At 35.4% G+C, this 20,165-nt stretch overlaps 1 protein-coding gene across 1 annotated transcript; it reads left to right on the top strand.

Moving 5' to 3' along the window:
• The first annotated feature begins 2,690 nt into the window (after positions 1-2,690).
• LOC132559612 (glutathione hydrolase 1 proenzyme-like) lies at positions 2,691-19,930 on the top strand. The gene is made up of 12 exons (XM_060224245.1): positions 2,691-2,755; positions 12,048-12,329; positions 12,723-12,845; positions 13,829-13,920; positions 14,313-14,505; positions 14,733-14,896; positions 15,442-15,591; positions 16,161-16,315; positions 17,196-17,383; positions 18,600-18,840; positions 19,339-19,452; positions 19,781-19,930. Exons 1-12 carry the CDS (start codon positions 2,691-2,693, stop codon positions 19,928-19,930), a joined length of 1,917 nt encoding a protein of 638 aa, XP_060080228.1.
• Positions 19,931-20,165: the final 235 nt, after the last annotated feature.

The following is a 20,165-nucleotide window of genomic DNA, read 5'->3' as shown; positions in this document are numbered from 1 at the left end:
TGGGCGAACAACACAGGTAAACAGGTGAGAGGGGAACACGGGGGGGGGGAAGGTATGAGAACAACTCAGGTAAACAATTAGGGGAACAACACAAATAAACAGGTTGGATAAAAACACATGTAAAACAGTAAGGAGAACAACACAGGTAAGCAGGTGAGAGAACAACACATGTGAAACAGGCGGGAGAACAACACAATGTGTCCTGTAGCTACCTTTCAAACTGAACATCAGGATAGAAGGCATCGGTAACATGTTAGATGAAATCCCATCAAACGGCTTTTGTTATCAGTATTTTTTCATGCGAATTCATGTCACCATTTCCAAAATGTTGATGAGTCTCATTACTAAGAGATAGAATGAGTCCTCAAAACTTGAATGAGTCTCACAGGAAAGACATATGAGACCAGGGCTCTGAGTCTTAAAATCACTGATTATCTAATTCATATCTAGCACATTTTCATCACAGTATGATAATTCCTTACGGATAGACCTGCCCAACAAATTTCATATCACCGATAACTTGTTTATTTTCATGAAAATCTAATAATAACATTGGCGTTTTTGTTCCATTTATCTTGGTTACGGTTATTACGTCATTCCACCGGAAGTTCCATTGTTACCTTATATGGCAACATTAGCGTCATCCTTTCACGTTATCATGTAATAGATTTTTATCAGCAAGCCGTCTCAAATTGAAAATGTCTTGACTATATGTATGATAAATTAGGACTGTAAACAAGAAAACAAATAAATATTTTTGTGAATTCTTTCATTGTGTTCTGTGTTGCTTGACATAATGTTTATATAATCAAGGATTTACGTTGACAAAGTTGATCTGCATTATCCGAAAGCTTGACATTCAAAAATTGTTCAACTGAGTGTAATTATCAAAGGTTATCAAGTTGCGAGTGAAATGTAATGTTCTTGTTATTTTCTACCAGTGAGTAAAAAACAGAGCGATTACGGGAGTAATGTTGTGAAATTTCACTTTGAACCACACAGGTTCACGATAACTGTACAATCGTCAATATATTATTCCATGTGCCGAGAATGAATGTTACAAAAGAAGAATAAATTGAAACACAAAATAGATTGAGGCCACATTCAAAGAATCAATATTGTGACAAAATTTAGATTTTTATCTTGGATTTACTTTGAATATGCGCGACTGTTCCTAATCCTATAAACATAATACATAACTGATCATTTAGCCCTAGACTAATTGCTTCATTGCCAAGCATGTTTTTTACAATTAAACAGTTTAATTCAAAACACCGTATACAGTGGGCAAAGCGAACGTAGGACTTAATCCAAAGGGGATATCGTCCTTGTTTTTTTTTTCATTTATTCTGACCGTGGGTCGTATAAAATTTTAGAAGAGGCTTGAAACATTTTATCTAACTTTAAATCTTAGAGTTCTTTCGTCTTTTAAATAACCATTATTTCTCTCTGTCGAGCTAAGTCATTTGTAACTACCATCAACATCATATCAAAACAAGTCAACGCTTGTCAATCAGTGTAAGGGACCTAACTCTTACAAAAACATCATATTACGTAATCTTGTATCCGTCAATGATGAACTGATGTATCTTAACATAACACAACTTCTTCATATTCACACTACTAAATATTGCACATGAAGATACATCGTCATAGAAAAGGGTATTTTTTAAACTGTACTGTATTTCTTTGTTATTATTGCCAAATACACTGATTTATTTCAGATAAATAATATCGAGCGATCGGTCACTGTTGTTCAAAGACGTTAGAGATAACTAGCGGTAAGTGAAAAAATGTTCAAATATGAACTGAGCAAACTTGAGAACATTCTGAATCATTTCACAGCTGTATATTTGTTACGACAGGTCATATTGATATATTTTGAACATTAATTTTTGCCTAGAATACTCTGTGGTAACAACTTATTTTTTTTCACTAACCGACCGATGGTTAATGCTAACTAACCTTTGAACAACCAGGGCCAGATCTTCCAATCGGAAAAACTGGCGTGCGACACATATTACCCTATATACATAATATCCCCAAGTTGTATGCATAATTAACTACTGATATACAAAAATATATTAATATCCAATCAACCATGAAACAATGAAATAACATAAACAAATTATGACGTGTTAATTAAACCCTAAACGTTTATCTTTTTGCTAATTTAGTCCATTTCTAAGATTAGCATTATATTGAACCTAAATTATAAGGATGATATATGTTTATCTATGCCCGCTAATGTATCACCATCTAAATTAAGACCACGTCGCTTTACTTAAATGACTTCTTTCATTAGCAGTTACGTCCCTTGTTTTCTAACAGTAAGGTACATTCTACCTTTTTTAAAAAAATCACATTTTTTCCCAATTCAAAGGACATAATATATTAACTGATCGTAAAAGATATCAAAATGGTTTCCATATATAGCAATCACGTGAACCTTGTTAGAGAACTGACCACGAATCAAGTTACAGTAACTTTGTTTGTTTTCACGTGCAGAGGGTTAAGTACACACCAGAAGATTAGAGATAAATGTAAGTGGTTGCTGCTGTTCCTGCAGTAGATATGAGGAATAATTCCCTCAGATTGCCCCTGGGGTTGGCCAAATGTTCGTCTCGCCGGGATAGAAAGTCCGTTTCATCATTTTCATTGCTTGAACCTACTCGACTGCAACGGGCGGTATGTCAGTTACTTTCTCGGGGTCAAAGTTCATCATTTTTCAAAGGTCGTGCTTGGCGGTCTATATTCATTAGAAGGAGGGTGCTAGTCAACTCTCATTGAACAAGTAAGTGTATTGTTTATTATATATGTTTATAGATGTTTCAAGCATATTCCTCTAGTTAATTGAGCCGTTATATCGACTTAACCTGCCCAACCTTACACACATTCTGGTCAAGACTTCTATTTGGTACGTACGGTGTCTGGAATAGTTGGGGAAGTTTCGTCAGCTTGTTACGGTGTATTGTTTAAACAACAAAACATCTCTAAATGCACACGTATATTTACTTATTCGAATTGATCTCTAGAAAAAAATAATTATAAAGCTTTTTTTAACATTGAATTTGAAGATATATATATATATTTTAAAAGTTACTAACATCTCTTTAAGACGCATGAGTCTCGATCGGGAACAAGGCTTAGAAATACGCCATTATTGCCTCCCCTTGGAATTACTTCAGAACCAATTTCCGCTAGATTCCTGATTTCGCTTGTACGAGAAGAGAGATACCAACAGACAAGCCATCAATCATCCGTCCTGTTTCTCGTACTGGTGGTTTTAAGACCTGACCGACAGAATAATTTCAATTCACATTAATTTTGGGTGAACTTGGGTGCCATTATGCTTATCTAAAAATTTTGGGGTTTTCCGCACTGGGAAATCTCTGTTTCACTACTTTATCACAGAATCTGCTAGTTATCCAGTGAATTTCTCACTAGTGTGGTATACTCTGGAGCGTTTTTCATAGGCTGTAATTATCACTTATCAATTATGTTTATCATAGAATGGACAATTGTATCCCGTACAGGAATTGAAAATAGAGAAAGAAATTTTGGATGTCTTTGTCCTCCTCAAGGTGGCATTAAAATCTGTCCAACTGTAACCTGTCTGAGTTATGTAACAAAAAAAAAACATTTTAAATCTGTTTTCATTTCACATAAAATTTTATGACACTTGTCACGAAGTTTTGATATTTACTCACAAAAAGAATGAAAGAAGTTTCTAGGACTCATTTCATAAAAACTACAAGAAAATGAAAGTCATCTTATATCATGTATACTTTTCTATCAGGACATGTTATATCTGAAATCGTGAATTTCAAATAATGATATGTACTATCGATGAATTCTGAGATCTTTATCTCCTATTTTCCCGAATTTTGTTTTTAAACAACACGTACAATTAAAAGATATCCCGATGCCACTTTTCATCGCATATCGGATCTTCACACCTTCCTCTCAAATACCGCCTGGGTTGATGATAACTTTCAATTGTTCCCCAAATGGTATGTTTAGAATCTTCTCTGCTCTATTATCATATACCTTAACGTACATGATTATACTATCAACATTTGTGATTAAATCCTGTTCTGTCGTATATTTACACCTGTACATCCGTATCACCATACACACACACACTTGTGAGCCAGAAATCGACAATGGTGTTGAAGTTCGATGTCACAAAATTGTTTTTTCTCATCTAGAATCCTTATTCACCTTGATTTTATAATCTACGAGGCGGAGGTCAGGCTTTAAAAAGACCTTGGCTGTTGACAGAGCGATAAACTGTATAATAGGTGATCGATCGTGTATGATATGGTTCTATAACACTGTAACTGTTTAACATGTGATGTTCAAACAGAAAACTGAAAATCTTTTCTATCAAACCAAATGCTTAACCATTGAACACCAGTCATATTGTATTTATTGTCAATATTAGTGCGATCTGGGTGACAGATACATAGATTGACAATATAACGTTAGATTGTATTCATATCGACAATAAATGAAATTTGACAGACGTTCAGTGGTGACATTCACATTTCTGATGTTATTTTTTATAAAATCTAACGATAAATTGTTTTATATTTACATCGTGAAAAAGCGTTTTGAAAACCATAATCACTTAAATGTTTAACGTATATGCATGATACGTGTTAAATGAGGCGACGTGCAAAGCGTTGACGTAACGTCAGTCAAAATGGCGCCAAAATGGCGTTATGTCCAGATAGCATCAATACTTAAGCTAACACAATCCAGATTGACACTAGATTAATGGGTGTCAAGTATGCTAAATGTAAATATATGTATGTGATAGAGATGTTCATATGGCCATATGCCCTACCCCAATATTTGCCCAATGCCTGTGGTATTTGTATCTTACACATCCACAGTGGAAATTTAGAACGGTATTTTGATAGCTTTGTGTATACGTCTCTCTGATCATGATAGTCTTGACTTTAGATGCCTGGTATATTCAAATTCATAAATTTTCAAAGAATCACACTTTCCTTTAATGTTTCTGTATTTATATAAAAGAAGTGATATTCAGTATATCTGTTCGAAATTGCGTTGTTCTGAACTATTAATTACAGTTATAGATTCAAAGAGACTGTAGAGACTTAAGTTTCAATATCAAATGGACTTGCTTTCAGGAGATTTTCAAGACTTCAGCTCAAGATCACTTATTTGAAATAACTTGTTTCAATATTATACAATATACACGTAGCTGGACAATTTGACTGTACTGCATTGCTTTATCTCTCGAATGCACGCTTGAGTTATTTTGGCGACACCAGAAAGCATCTCTATAAATTTCTGTTCCACAGTTTTATCTTGGAACTTGAAATCGTTTCTGTGACATAATTTTGCGCAAATTTTTACAGATTTTGGTGGGAGGAGGGGGGATGCATTCGAAATTTGAAAGGCCTGTTATTTGAGATCTTTTATAATCATACATTTTTGCTCTGCATATAAACCGTTAAATTATCTCATAATTCAAGTCACGATTCTATCTATATTATAATCATGTTTCTCCTTTCGGTACTTTAAGATATGCAGTTTAATGCATTGTCTGGCGCTGCTGTATCTGTGTGTTGATAGACGCTATTCCCTTGCATGTCTTTTGTACAATTTATCATACACCCAACTGTTCAAATCAGTGAACGTCACGTTTACAGGCAAACATCCTTGGCGTATAGAACATACATACACCTTTTAACGCTGACAAGCATACAATTAACATTGATTCTAAATTTGCATACGTTTATACTCCATTACCTTATATATGTGTGATACTTCACCTTGAGCAATAGTATTACGTGATCTCCATTGCCGCCCATGTTAAGATATTTCAGTAAATTGTTACTTATAATGTGTCTTGTTTGTACGTGGATATAGCATAAGATGTTGTGATGACTTAAAATTCAAAAGAAACTAAATTCGGATTAAAAAAAAAAACAAAAACAAAAAAAAAACCAAAAAAATGAGAAACGTAAGTGCAATGTAGCGATAAATATCACAACACGCCTCGCTCTGTTAAGTCACAATTTGTCAAGGTGAGGTTCGTCAGTTCGGTTCAGCATGTACAATCTGGAAAAGGGAAAAGCGAGCGACAGGTAAGTGATTTGATTTATTGTCATTCTTGTTCCTTTCCGTTCAGAAATTTATTCTTTTAACTGTACAAGATAACAAATGTCCTTTTTGAAAAAAAATAGATCCAGGTATGTTTATGTACACGCTGTGGGTAAATAACTCTATGTATGTAAATTCTTTACATTGTAACGGACATGCGTATAGATATGCGCTATATCTTATGAAGATGATACACCTTATTATATCGTATAAGGTTCACAGCATGAAAACAGTCATCGAGCGAAATTTGAAGCATAAAATGTAGAGAATATTTTTGCAGTTGCAATGATAATGAGAAATCATCGAATATTCAAAGAAAGAAAACACTCTTGTCTACTGATTTAGATAGTAAGGCTGATATCGTTAGTCGCTTCATAATGATTTTGTTACAGCGTTATGTGTGTACTTTCGGATAGCATGTGGTCTTCAAGTGTTCATTTTAGGGTGGAAAACTGGTTCTAATAAAAAAAAAAATAGCTATCTTGTTCCTGATGTACCTATTCACATACCAAATACGTTTAACTGTGCACCAATGTTACCTGTTTGTCAGCATTTAATGACCTTAAGGACATTGACGTCGAGAATCGTCTCAAGTTTCTCATTGTTACCTTATACTCATACAAAGACAGAAAAAAATACAACTCGTTCAGGTTACGTGTTTTTTATACAATGAGAAATTTGAATGATGGAAACCCATAAGCAACACTCGTGGCAGTCGTCTCCTGGTTGATTTACCCATTGTTTCTGCGCTACGAAAAATTGTAAATTTAAAAGACATGCTTTATCAACTTTATGATTTGTATTCAATAAAATGAATTTATTTCTGCTAAAATCTATTTTTTTTAATGAAACATGACAGAAATTAAAATGTCTTTTAATTAAGACAAGAGACAAGTACAAATCGACGTTTTTATCGTATACCGGTATTGACTAACTCAGCTACGTAGCAATGGGCAGTACAAAATGTCTGGTATAGGATCGTTAATGTTGAGAGGGAACGGGCGATTCTCAACAAGTAGACTTCCATCATGAAATTTCATATCCAAATATCTAAATTGCTTAATAGATTTTATTTACTGTCTATCGATAATAAACCCTAAAGTCACGAAAAAAATAGATGAAAACGACCATTGTTTTGTGTGCCGTGATATGATGTAATAATTTTATTTTTAATGTTTTTTTCATATTCGTATGCAAATTATAGTTTACATAACAGCTTTCTGATCGCCTATGTACTAAAGACGTGTTGACGTGTTATAGAAACAGTACAGCGTCACTACTTCTCTACCACTCTTTTAGTTGTGCGAGATAACACATCCCGCTTGTGTCAACTTATATAACACTCAGTATCTATCGTTGGACAAAGATGTAAAAACAAAAACCTGCTAGAGCTGCCGAACGAATGGGTCTGGTTGCAGCTCCTTTGTTCTTTTCGTTTACCAGAGGAGAATAAATGGACCGAATGTTGAATAATAGACACCATTCACTACGTGACATTTGGTAACTCGCTCTATTTGCATACATTACATAATTGTCAGTATGCGTACTATAGACTCATCTAATACCATTATCTGTACACTTTCGGGGTACATGCTATTTTCTCTGTAAGAAACTGCTGCTAGTGTTATACGGAAGCCTTTTTGTGCTAAATGAAATCTTAAGGAAAAAAGAAAAGTTACGATATGTGCAATACATTTGATAGTATACGCAATGCTTTTGCGAATGTACGCAATATCCTTGCATACATTCGCAAACGTATTGCGTATGTTTGCAATAATTTATTTCTCCTTAGGATTTTCAAACAAGTATTGTACAGATGTTGATGGCCTCGTTATAAAGTGTCACGGGCGAAGATTCTATTTGTCTCTTTTTGTGGCATACACTAAATTATGGTCTTGCGTCATTTACTGTTAGGTGTTCGTGCCGTGGTCGGATAATTTCGGTCCTTCACTGCCACGGGCAGGGTTCCGATGATTTGTTTAATAGACGATTTAACTTAATGTCAACAGTAGACCAGAGTTTGGTTCTACTGCTTGCTGTTTCGTTTCACAGTAGGAAGCTGAGAACGGAACCGTCATCTGCTATCACCCTGTGTTCCTAGGCTAGACACGTCAACCCTATTACATTGGATGGCATGCGTCGGCCTCCAGTACGTCGTTCAGATAAATAACCACCAGCTTCTACGATTCGGTCCCGATTCAAATTGGTTTTGGTTGTTGACGGGAAAATCACTCCAGCAAAACAAATAAACGTGTATCCTTGATTGATTTACTTATATTTACAAATTGACTTCGCTCCGTCTCGATTAAACTTTTCTCGGTGAATGAAAGTGGACGCTTGGTTTCTTCTGGGCGAAAAGATACAGTGGTGCGTTATTTTGTAACATTGCAGTTCCTGTCTACTGCACAACAGTTTTATAAGCCACTAAAAATACCAGTAAAATACAAACAGTTTAAAGACGCTAGATCTAGCAACACACTAACATTCCCAACATTCATCGGATACTCGATAATTTTCTCATGGCTTACGGTACCAAATTTCTTTGCGCTATCGGCTGGATTTTTTACTGTGGTTTCATATAACAGTCGTGAGTGGTCAGATAAATGTGTCACCTCTTTAAATGCCAATTGTTAAGTTATTAGCGAGTTAACACCGAGTGCTGACCCTGGTCCAGGCTGCACGGTCCTTCCTTTAAGCTTGTACTGTGATCTTGAAACCCTGGTCGTGACTGCTTTTGCCGGATCAACACCTCTTCTCACTTAATCAACACCTTCAAAACCACTAAAGCCTTAAACATAAACATCATCTTATTTAAGTCTATAGGCTACGTAAAATTCTGCCCTACATTTTTGCATATCGGTAACAGTTCATAAACTGACAGTTCTATGAATATGCCAGCGTGCTGTCATTGTCAGGAACCCACTGCCTTGATGCTCACGAAATAGGCGTGAGCATCAGGATCGTGGGTTGCCGACGATTGGATGCGATATTTAATATATATTATATTTGGTGATGTTGAGGTGCATGTTTTAATGTGAATGTTGATGAGGTTAACAATGTATATGTAGATGATGATGATGATGATGATGATGATGATGATGATGATGATGATGATGATGATGATGATGATGATGATGATGATGATGATGATGCTTTATTCAGTCATTGTGATGATGATGATGATGATGATGATGATGATGATGATGATGATGATGATGATGATGATGATGATGATTGTACTGATTTAGGATAATGATGTACATTGAAGATGAATTTCATGATGATAATGATAAAGAGGGTTGTGTTGTTTTTTAGGATAACTATGTACATTATCGGATGTGAATGTGGATGATGATGATGATGATGATGATGATGATGATGATGATGATGATGATGATGATGATGATGATGATGGACTGGTGGATGATGGATGAATGGATGAATGGATGTTAGTGTATATATATATTAGAAGCTGGTTTTCAACACCGCGAAAACAAACTAGACTTTAAATATATCAATGTAAGGGAGCACGGATATTAAATTTTCATAAGAACAAAATGCGGAAAATTAGATCATGCCATTGTTTATCCATGTTTTATTCTGAAGATATATATATGTGTGTGTATAAAGGACAATAGAAGTTGTCTACGTGACCTGAATATAGATTTGGTTAATATGATCGTGCTTAAATTACAGCAGAGAAATCCGTATCAGCTCGGCTTTTCTCGGACACCAACATGTAGATCTAATTTAGTAAAATTTGATGTCGAGCCTACCCGTATGAATGTGAACGTCAGGTGTTTGGGCCAGAGAAAACTAAGCAAGGATACGCCTTCCTTTACACTATGCTGTCTGTGTCACTATATTTAAGCCTGTTCTATTGAAACCAGTGTTTTGTTCATTCTTCGCCAAGTACGATTATGTTTCAATGTTCAATTTACGGCTCAGTCCAGGACATGTTTAAAAGTTCAGAAGTAGATTGTTGATTTGTAAGGTGTATTTTACATCTATTGCACTGTGTGTCTCGCTAAACATTTTTTTTTAATCATTTTATGAATACGTTCTGTTTTATCCTTGAAACTTGAACTGAGATAATGATCATCATCCTTTATTCCACAAACATGAGCGTATACAACAGAAAATGAAAAGAATAGAAAACGAAGTTACGTAATGTACAAGTTGTGGTTAAAGCATATTTCGTTATCGCTCACTATATCATTGTCCTTTGGGGGAGGGTGTAATCACCCTTACATTAAAACTGGTACGTCACATTATATCAGGTCCGCAGCATTGAAATAGATCTGTGCCGATTTCTAAACGAAATAAGCACTGTTCTGTGCAAATTCAAAGCACACCGTTTTGTCATCAAAATCATGACTGTCTTTGGTTACTTTGAATAGAGTAACAACAACGTTTTCTTCCGCCATTTGAGACGATAGCAAGTACGCTTGAATACCATAGTAGTTTATCATTTTGTCCATGAAGGTGTCTCTTAAAATGAATGTCACTTTGCAGTCCGTGGCGACATGCCCAATGACGTCATGGAAGGATTTAGCGCACATGTTACATATTTTACTTTGTTCTGTTGGTGGGCAAGTTATCATTTTACAAATATATAAAATCACTTTCTTGTTCTTATTTTCTAACTTTAATAATTCATACGGCTTGCTATATGTCGAATGTGCATGTTTAAAACGACTAAAATCGCCATCGCAGTTCATTCTGGCTTTCAGTACCGTGTTTTCGCGTATATATATGGCTGCTTTTACGATGTGTTTCCACTCCTGTAAAGATTCCATCCTCTGCATATTGGTTTATATATGATGTTAACTTGTACTTTTGATGAATGTCAATTATATCCAGCATGAATCCACCTTGTTTCTTAGATCTTTCGTCATGTTCTAAAAATTTTACGAGTCTATGAATGAAGATGTCCTTTGTGATACTATTTGGTGGACTACTAATTAGACAGTGTAAAAAGTTTAATTTCCTCTTTTTAATTTCACTATTAATTCTATTAATGCCTAGAATAGTCTAACACATATCCAACCTCGAAGATTTTCTGACATTAAGAATCATTTTGGCAGTGCTGGAACACGTCTAATTATTCTTTATCTTTGGCTGTTAAGTTATTGCAATCATTTTATGAAAATGTTCTGTTTTATCCAGGAAACTGAGATAACGAATTAGAGAAGAAAGTCCGTGATTATTGAGACAGGTTTCCGATATTAGTTTGAAGAGTTTACTTCATTACTGATTTTTCTGAATGCAGCTGTTGTTGTTTTATCAGTACATCGTAAAGCAGACTGTTTTTCGTTGAAAAGTGACGAGCTTTCTGTCTTCGTGCAGATAACGATAATTATCATATTTTAGTGATTGGTGATTATAAAAGTCACTTTTACCGTGTATAGTTTCACACATTAGAAAGTGGCGAGTAGTGGTGCCTCGGGCAACATAAGTTTACCTGTATACGGGTATATGCGTGACCGATCCGAATCCGTACCGATTGGGGAACCCTTGTAACAAACACAAGTATATTTGTTTTTTGTTTACATAATGAATGAAAAATATGAGATTTTGAATTACTCATTGCTGTGTGCTCGTTGTAAACGAAGCACTTAAAATTACGAGTGTAGCTAACTATTCAGCGTGTATCTGATATATCTACAAGTGTCCAACCTATATTAATGGCTTAATTAGGAAATGTACTTAGTTGAATTCTTATATATTTAGAAAACACAACAACCCTATCCCACAGTTATTTATAAGACATTTCTAAATTTATATCAACCACGACGGAATCGCACATTCCGTGCTCAGAAAACATTTCGTTTTGTCGCAGCAGATAACGACAAATTATTAGGGTCGGAATATAAAATATCTTATGTTTGTCTATTTTCCCGCAGTATGTCTTCCGGCCGAGCTTTGCTTGTAGCGACAGTAGTCCTCCTAGTAGCCATGGTCGGCTTAGGGATAGGACTGGGCGTCGGGGTTTATAACATGATCCAGGATGTTAAGAACGAGTGTACAACCAATCCAGCCCCGGTGGTGGCCACGCCCCCGCCGACGCGAATGCCAACGCAACCCCCAATTACTACAACAGCAGATACGCCAACCTTGTCCATCGACGGCACGTACAGATATGGCTCGGTCGCGGCCGACGCCGGACAATGCTCTACTATAGGAACGTAAGTAAATTGTTCAATAGTTCAAATTTTCATCATAACCATGAATATTTGATGAAATAATAAAACTTTGCATTACCTATTAGTATATTTGGCGTAACTTGATAAAGACATCCTGAGGTTTGAAACATTGCTGTGGCAATGCAATTTAAAAGGTGGAGCAGAAAGAGAAGGCGTTAAAAGTTTGTACATTCGTGGCTCCCCCATCCATTTCTGACACTTCCGTTTCGTTCACTTATATAATCACTTGTTATAGACTGAACATGTTTTTATGGGTACGTAATCAATTGACTATAAACTATTTATTCATTGGTCGTGCAGATATGCATAATACACGTTAAAATTAGTCACAATTAGAAAAACAATGATCAAATTAAAGTGTCATGATTTCATCAGGGATATTATGGCACGTGGCGGGACTGCGGTAGACACAGCGATAGCCGCCATGTTGTGCGCATGCGTACACAACCTACATAACTGCGGAATAGGAGGCGGACACTTCATGACAGTTTACGACAGGTAAGTCAGTAGGCCATTCTTGTACAAACCAAAATATGAAATTGTTCTGTTGACTTCTGTATGATAATCTGATTGCAGTAGAAAATTTATACTAACGCGTCTGATTCTAAACATGTCTTGAAAGTTGATTGTCTTTGGTACAATCTATGAAAATATGGTAGACACCCCTCACGGACATTTGCCATAAACTGCATGCTACATTTTCAAGCACAAGTACTTTTCGTCCTCCTGAAATTATCAGATATGACATTTGTATAGTTGTATGACTTATTTTCCCTACCATCTGTATTCCGATATTTCTTTCGATCATTTTGCATTTTTTTAAATCACCCCTAAATTACAGAATTTTGGTTTTAAGCATACTGACGAGTCCTTGAAAATTTGTCTCTACTGTGTCTGCATTTGTATTACAATTTGCCATCAGTCGTGTGTCGTTTGAACAGTATCAAAAAGACTGAATTCAAACTCATCATTATTGTTGGTATACTCACTTACATCTCGCCTCAATCTCTCGTTAAGAGAGTACCATTTTGCATCCCGGGAGAAATTAATCTCAGTTTACTAGCAAGGATGCATGTCAATAGGGCCCTGTCCATACGATATTAGGTTACGTGTCGTCAAACTGTGTATTTTTATCATAGACCCCGCGAGTATCACTCGTGTTTTATGGTTAATCAAACGGCAATTTTCAAATTTGATTGCTTCGATGGAAAATAAATACTCGGAACAAAAAAAAACCACCTCCTACCTTTATCTCAAGTCCATCTTGTGTCAAAGTTATATATTGTGACAAAGTTGTACCAAAGAAGTAAATAACATTGGTATTTGGAAATAACTTAAACTTATGTTCCCTTTCTAGTAAGGAAGATATCGTGATATGTATTTCGGGTAAAGAACAATCGCATACTTAATCAAATTCATTGAATTAAATCCTTTGTCGTTATACCGGTAATGTTTCTATTTTGTTGTGATTAATTTTAAAGGAGTGAACGAAAATCATATGCAATAATGGCTCGTGAGATGGCCCCCGGAGCAGCCAACTCCTCCATGTTTGTTGGAATATCATCACAGGAAGGTAACTTAGTATTGCAAAACAAGGGCTCATATGATCCCCTCCCCCCCCCCTCCCCCCCTCCACATCCCCACCTCTGGAGCAACCAATTCTAACATGAATATCACAGGAAGATATGTATGTCAGAATATGCAATAAAGCGTTATCATAGTCACGCTGTCGTTTGTAGGTCATTCATTTGTTGAAACAGTGACGTACATCGCAAAAAAACCTTATTTGACGTCATTGAAGGCATCACGATTTTTTTATAAATGCAATCAAGAAGCATTTGTGTATTTCTAATTTAAGACCACAATGACTTATCAGTTCTCGCTTAAGTATCGGTAATTCTCACCTGAAATCGCTCATTATTTGCTCATTTTAATGAGTAATTGTTATTTTACTCAATATGAAAGGTGGACTTAGTGTAGCTATACCCGGAGAAATCAAAGGATACTGGGAAGCGTGGAATTTGGCTGGGTACCTACCCTGGGCGGAGCTGTTTCAGCCCACTATCGACCTTTGTAGGAACGGTTTTGTCATTGGAACCAGTCTGGCCTACCATATCACAGCGCAAGAAAAATACTACGCCAGACATCCAAATCTCAAGTGTGTACCACTCATAGGGGTTTAAGCATGTACTTTTCAAAGGACATTTTAGCTGTTGTGGAAATGTCCCTCATTTTTATAACAAATGCATTATGATAAATACTGTTGCTCGATTTGATATGTTTGACATGATAAAATGGTAGCTAGAATTGTTTTTCTATCAGGGCCAACATCATCTCGTCATATAACCATATTCATCGATTTTTCACTAATAAACTTGTCAACAGAGCGATGGTGTCAAATCCCCAGACAGGAGAGCTCCTCAAGGAGGGGGAGATAATGTACCTTCCAAAACTTGGTGATACTCTCGAAACTATCGCAAGGGAGGGACCGGATGCCTTCTACAACGGAAGTCTCACGGCCGACATTGTGATGGACATTCAAGAAGCAGGTGATGTAATTTTATCAAACTGAAGAACAAGACGGTCAAAACTGGTAATATGTATAACCATCCTCAGGTTATGATATATCTTTAAATTGACATTGCCTATTTTTTCAGAACTTTTGTTAAAACTTTCGGAATACCCTTTGTACTGAATCATTCATTTGGCTCACTCTGCTTCGTGGCTAAAGCATGGTTTTTCATCCTAATAAATTTCATTTATAAGAAATCACATCCTACAAGCACCAAAACTATGTATACTTGATTCGACTCATTAATCTGAACACTTATTTGATCTTCAAAGACCCTGTTGGATGAAATTGATATTACAATTTTTTTAAACTAGATATGGTAATGTTTTCGTTGTGCCACTGATAGTTTTAACATCAAGCAAGGGAATTGACGCAATCTAACTAGCGGATAACGACAATCCGCAAAGAAACAAGATTGCAGCAAAGGTATTTGTGGCGTTTATATATGCATGTATATCAAACAGCGGACATAATTGTTTACAAACATTAATACCATTTACATACGTATTTCAAAATCTGTAGGCGGTATAATAACGGAAGAGGACCTTCAAAGGTACACCGCTGCTGTCAAGGAACCCCTCGAAATCAGCATTCACGACAGATATACAGTTCACTCTCCACCACCTCCCTCTAGTGGCGCCGTCTATGCCTTTATTCTTGGAATCCTGGATGGTAAGGGACGTAATCCAAATAATTGATTTTCATACATTAATAAGTGAACTTAACTATTGTGTTATCAAATCAACTTTGCTAAAGTTTGGTATCATAGCAGACTGTAATAAAAGGAAAACTCTAAATTTGCACAAAAGACAGGCAAGGTAATAACATCTTTCGAAATAAGATACAGAAGAATCAAACGATGAAACAAAATGCATCATACAGCTGTTTAGTCCTTCTGGAGTTCTTCATTAATGTTAAGTTGTGGAAGACGTGGAGGCGACTAAAAATATAAATTATCGAAATACATGTCAAAACCGGATGCGGAAGTAAATTTACCCCAAAATGCAAAAATTTCATAATTTCCCATATTGAATGATTTCCAAATATATAAGGTTTTTATTTCTTATCTATACAATAATTTGAGAATTTCAGTCATATGTGTCTCTGTAACATGTATAGTTTTGCTTAACAATGACAATAATGCACGGAATAACTGCTTCAGATGAAACTATTCATTGTTCTGCGAGAAGATCTATCTAAAGCTTTACAGAATACATAGATTGCTCTTCTTCCCCGTCAAGGTTACAACTTTAATGACGATAGTCTTTCCAATCGAGAGAAGAAAGTGCTCACCTGGCACAGAATTGTGGAGGCGTTTAAATTCGCGTATGGCAAGAGGACGCACATCGGTGACTCCGATGTCGAGAATGACACCTTCAAAATGGAGCTGGATGCGGTATGTGATTCTGACTTAGTACCTGTATTGCTTGTCTAATCAAGAAATGCTCCTTTACGGAAATCCTTGTCTCATTCAGCCTAATTGTTGTCCTCGATGGGTTCAGTTGGTTTTCTCCTCCGTTATCGTAGTCAAAGTCTAGGTTTCATTTTGTCTTTCTAGATTGTTAATAATTTAGAGTTTGGTACAGTTGAGCCAAATAATAAATTAAAATGCATCATACAGCTGTTTCGTCCTTCTAGGACTCGTCAGTGATGTGAATGGCAAAACATCTTGATCGAAAGAAAATTCAAAATCTAGACAGGGAGGGACACAGCAGACTGATGATTAAACAAAAGTCCTAATTTTCATATATCAGACAATTTTAGAGTAGTGTCAAGTATTTGTAACCTTTATGTCTAATTTTTCGACACTTAGTAATGTCGCTGAGTATGTACGAATGTATTTGAATGGTTTTAAGTTTAACTGACCGATGAAGGATGTCGTTTTCGAAAATGTGAAAAAACGTGTCTCCCTATGTGTCGATTAACCTTGGGTGACGGAATTTTGCAGTTAATTGATCATTTGCCTCTTTCTTCAGAGAGGTACATATCTAACTACAAACGCGTAGGCAGGTACACCTTAACTCAAAATAGTAGGGCAAGTATTGTAATATATTATATATATATATATATATATATATATATTGAATTCATATATTATGATCAGTTTAATTTCCAGTATTTAGCAGTAAATGTGGAATTAGAAACTGAAAGTGATTGTTCGTCATGTTAAAATGTTTTAAAATCTATATCGCCTACATGTTTAGTATACATATCGTTTATGTCAATCATTCTGCATCTGAAAAAAATTGTTACTGCGATCTTTTTCTCCCGTTCAGCTTATAAGTAACATGACATCCGCTGCCTACAGTGAAAGCATCCGACAACAGATAACGGACGATCGGACACATGACACTGATTTCTACGGACCAACGTTCTTCATGAACAACGACGCAGGCACATCTCACCTGTCTGTGTTGACCCCTAACGGAGATGCTGTGTCTATAACAAGTACCATCAATATATAGTAAGTACCATCAATATAAAGTAAGTGACATCAATATATTAAGTACTATCAAGGTATAGTACCCTCAATATATAGTAAGTAATATAAATATATAGTAAGTAACATCTATATATATATATATATTAAGTAACATCTATATATATACATCAATGTATACTAAGTACCATCAATATATATTATAACATCTATATAGTAAGTACCATCAATATATAGTAAGTACCCTCAATATATAGTAAGTACCATCAATATATAGTAAGTACCATCAATATATAGTAAGTACCATCTATATAGTAAGTACCATCAATATATTGTAAGTACCGTCAATATATAATATATAGTAAGTACCCTCAATATATAGTAAGTACCATCAATATATAGAAGTACCATCTATATATAGTAAGTACCGTCAATATATGGTAAGTATCGTCTATACATAGTAAGTACCGTCAGTATATAGTAAGTACCATCAGTATATAGTAAGCACCATCTATATATATAAGTACCGTCAATATATAGTAAGTACCATCTATATATAGTAAGTATATAGTAAGTACCGTCAATATATAGTAAGCACCATCTATATATAGTAAGCACCATCTATATATAGTAAGTACCATCTATATATAGTTAGTACCGTCAATATATAGTAAGTATCGTCTATATATAGTAAGTACCGTCAGTATATATAAGTACATCAATATATAGTAAGTACCATCTATATATAGTAAGTAACATCTATATATAGTAAGTAACATCTATATATAGTAAGCACCGTCAGTATATAGTAAGCACCGTCAATATATAGTAAGTACATCAATATATAGTAAGTACCATCTATATATAGTAAGTAACATCTATATATAGTAAGTAACATCTATATATAGTAAGTACCAGTACCGACAATATATTGTATAACTACCAGTAACGTTAATGCGTAGTAAGTGCCAGCGCTGTATCGTCGATACATATGAAGTACAAGTACCGTTTGTAATCTATAGGTTAATGGTTGGTCATTCTTCCTTTTTTTCTAGTTGGCTCATTTAAAATTTATAACAAAACTCCATATTAGATATATCATACGTTGTATTTTGATTGTGAAGTTTCCAATACACATTATTATCCCTGATCATGGAATGTAGGAAGGGAGGTAACTCTTCTATGACTGTATTGATACGCATTTGATCATGACACACATATCTTTTTTATCATTATCAAGTTTTGGTTCAAAAGAGGTCGGCAGTAGGACGGGTATCATTTTCAACGATGAGATGGACGATTTCTCCACACCGAATACTGTTAATTATTTTGGAGTACCCGCTTCTCCAGCAAACTTCATCAAACCTTACAAGCGACCACTATCATCCATGTGTCCAAGCATTGTTACCGACAGTAATGGTGACGTCAAACTGGTCATCGGCGCAGCGGGAGGCACGAAAATCACAACGTCCACAGCTCTGGTAAGTATCAAAGTGACCGGAAGTTTTACTAAAAGTATTTCATAAGATTACCTTGGTGGCACATGCAATATATATGATAATGATACCAGACAGAATCAAGTATGATTGTACAAAAAAAAAATGAAAAAATGAAAAAAACATACAAGTAAATAACACATTTTGATACAAATTTAGAGTTAGGAACAGCATAAGCAAGCAATGGATTACATGAATTACAGCTATTTCGACCTTCTAGGATTCGTCATTGACCCTAAGGGGTTAAATGTTGAATCAGGAGCGGTTGAGAAAAATCCAATATGATCGAAAGAAAGGTAAACATCTAGATGGGGAGATGAACAAACCCCATAATTCAACAAATCTTATTTATAAAAAAAAATCTTTGAGATACAGTTGGATCAATGGGGTGAATCCACAGTCCTTATACATCAGATCAAAATGGAAAATAAGAAAAGAAGACACACACCTGACAACTGTTTTACTGTTAATTTATCGTTACAGACAACGATGCAAACGTTATGGTTCGGGATGTCCATGAAGGAGGCCATAGACCACAGAAGATTACACCACCAACTTTTACCAAAAGAGATCGCCGTGGAAATCGGTTTCGATGAGGTGTGATGTCGTTAAGCAATTAGGCTTCTTTGTCTTCCTGATCTCTGTCTGCAGGCTCATCTAGATTAGTTTGAATTATGTCTGAAAGTTGTCCCCTTGATTCCAAAATGACTTTGATATTTTTTCTCTCTGTTTCATAACTTATTGTTTAAGTTTTTTTTCGTTGTCTCTAATTTACGTGTACACAATGTATATATATAGACTCGGAACTTTCATTTTACATATCCTTTCTGTAGAACTATTATTTGGTCAGAATCTTCTCGTGATATTTTTCCATTGTCAGAGATTGCAGTGTTAAAACTGGGTTATTTATCTTTCTATACAACAGGATATACTGGCTGGTCTTCGACAAAAGGGACACAACATGACAATGAATGCCTCTGCCGGATGTATAGTGCAGGGTGTACTAAAGAACTCGGACAAAAATATTTCCGGATGCAGTGACTACCGTAAAAACGCATATCCGGACGGTTTTTAATCACACCAGTTGATGCTTGATTAAATAAGAGAGAGAGAGAGACAATACCTAGTATTAAGTTAGAAAACAACTCAAAATGCCTTTGACAATTGCAATTCCGAAATGCTACGTATTAACGATAATGATAAAATGTATTTTTATTTTTTAAAAATCTCGCTGGATATGCAAAGTGGATACATTGTCTGATAAATGTTATTAGTTCAACGATGCAAAAATTAGAAAAGTGTTATTTTCC

This window comes from Ylistrum balloti, unplaced genomic scaffold (assembly GCF_031769215.1).
Source record: "Ylistrum balloti isolate Yb309-2 unplaced genomic scaffold, AGI_CSIRO_Ybal_v1 Utg370946, whole genome shotgun sequence".
Taxonomy (NCBI): Eukaryota; Metazoa; Mollusca; class Bivalvia; order Pectinida; family Pectinidae; genus Ylistrum; species Ylistrum balloti.
The sequence above is the reverse complement of the archived record's forward strand: the minus strand, read 5'-3'. Positions and strand labels throughout refer to the sequence as shown.

Excerpts from the sequence above, each read along its gene's own strand:
- LOC132559612 (XM_060224245.1), top strand. The coding sequence starts at position 2,691 with ATGTCAGTTACTTTCTCGGGGTCAAAGTTCATCATTTTTCAAAGGTCG. Across the intron at positions 14,506-14,732 it reads GCCAGACATCCAAATCTCAA|AGCGATGGTGTCAAATCCCC; the intron begins GTGTGTACCACT and ends ACTTGTCAACAG. Across the intron at positions 17,384-18,599 it reads ACAAGTACCATCAATATATA|TTTTGGTTCAAAAGAGGTCG; the intron begins GTAAGTACCATC and ends ATCATTATCAAG.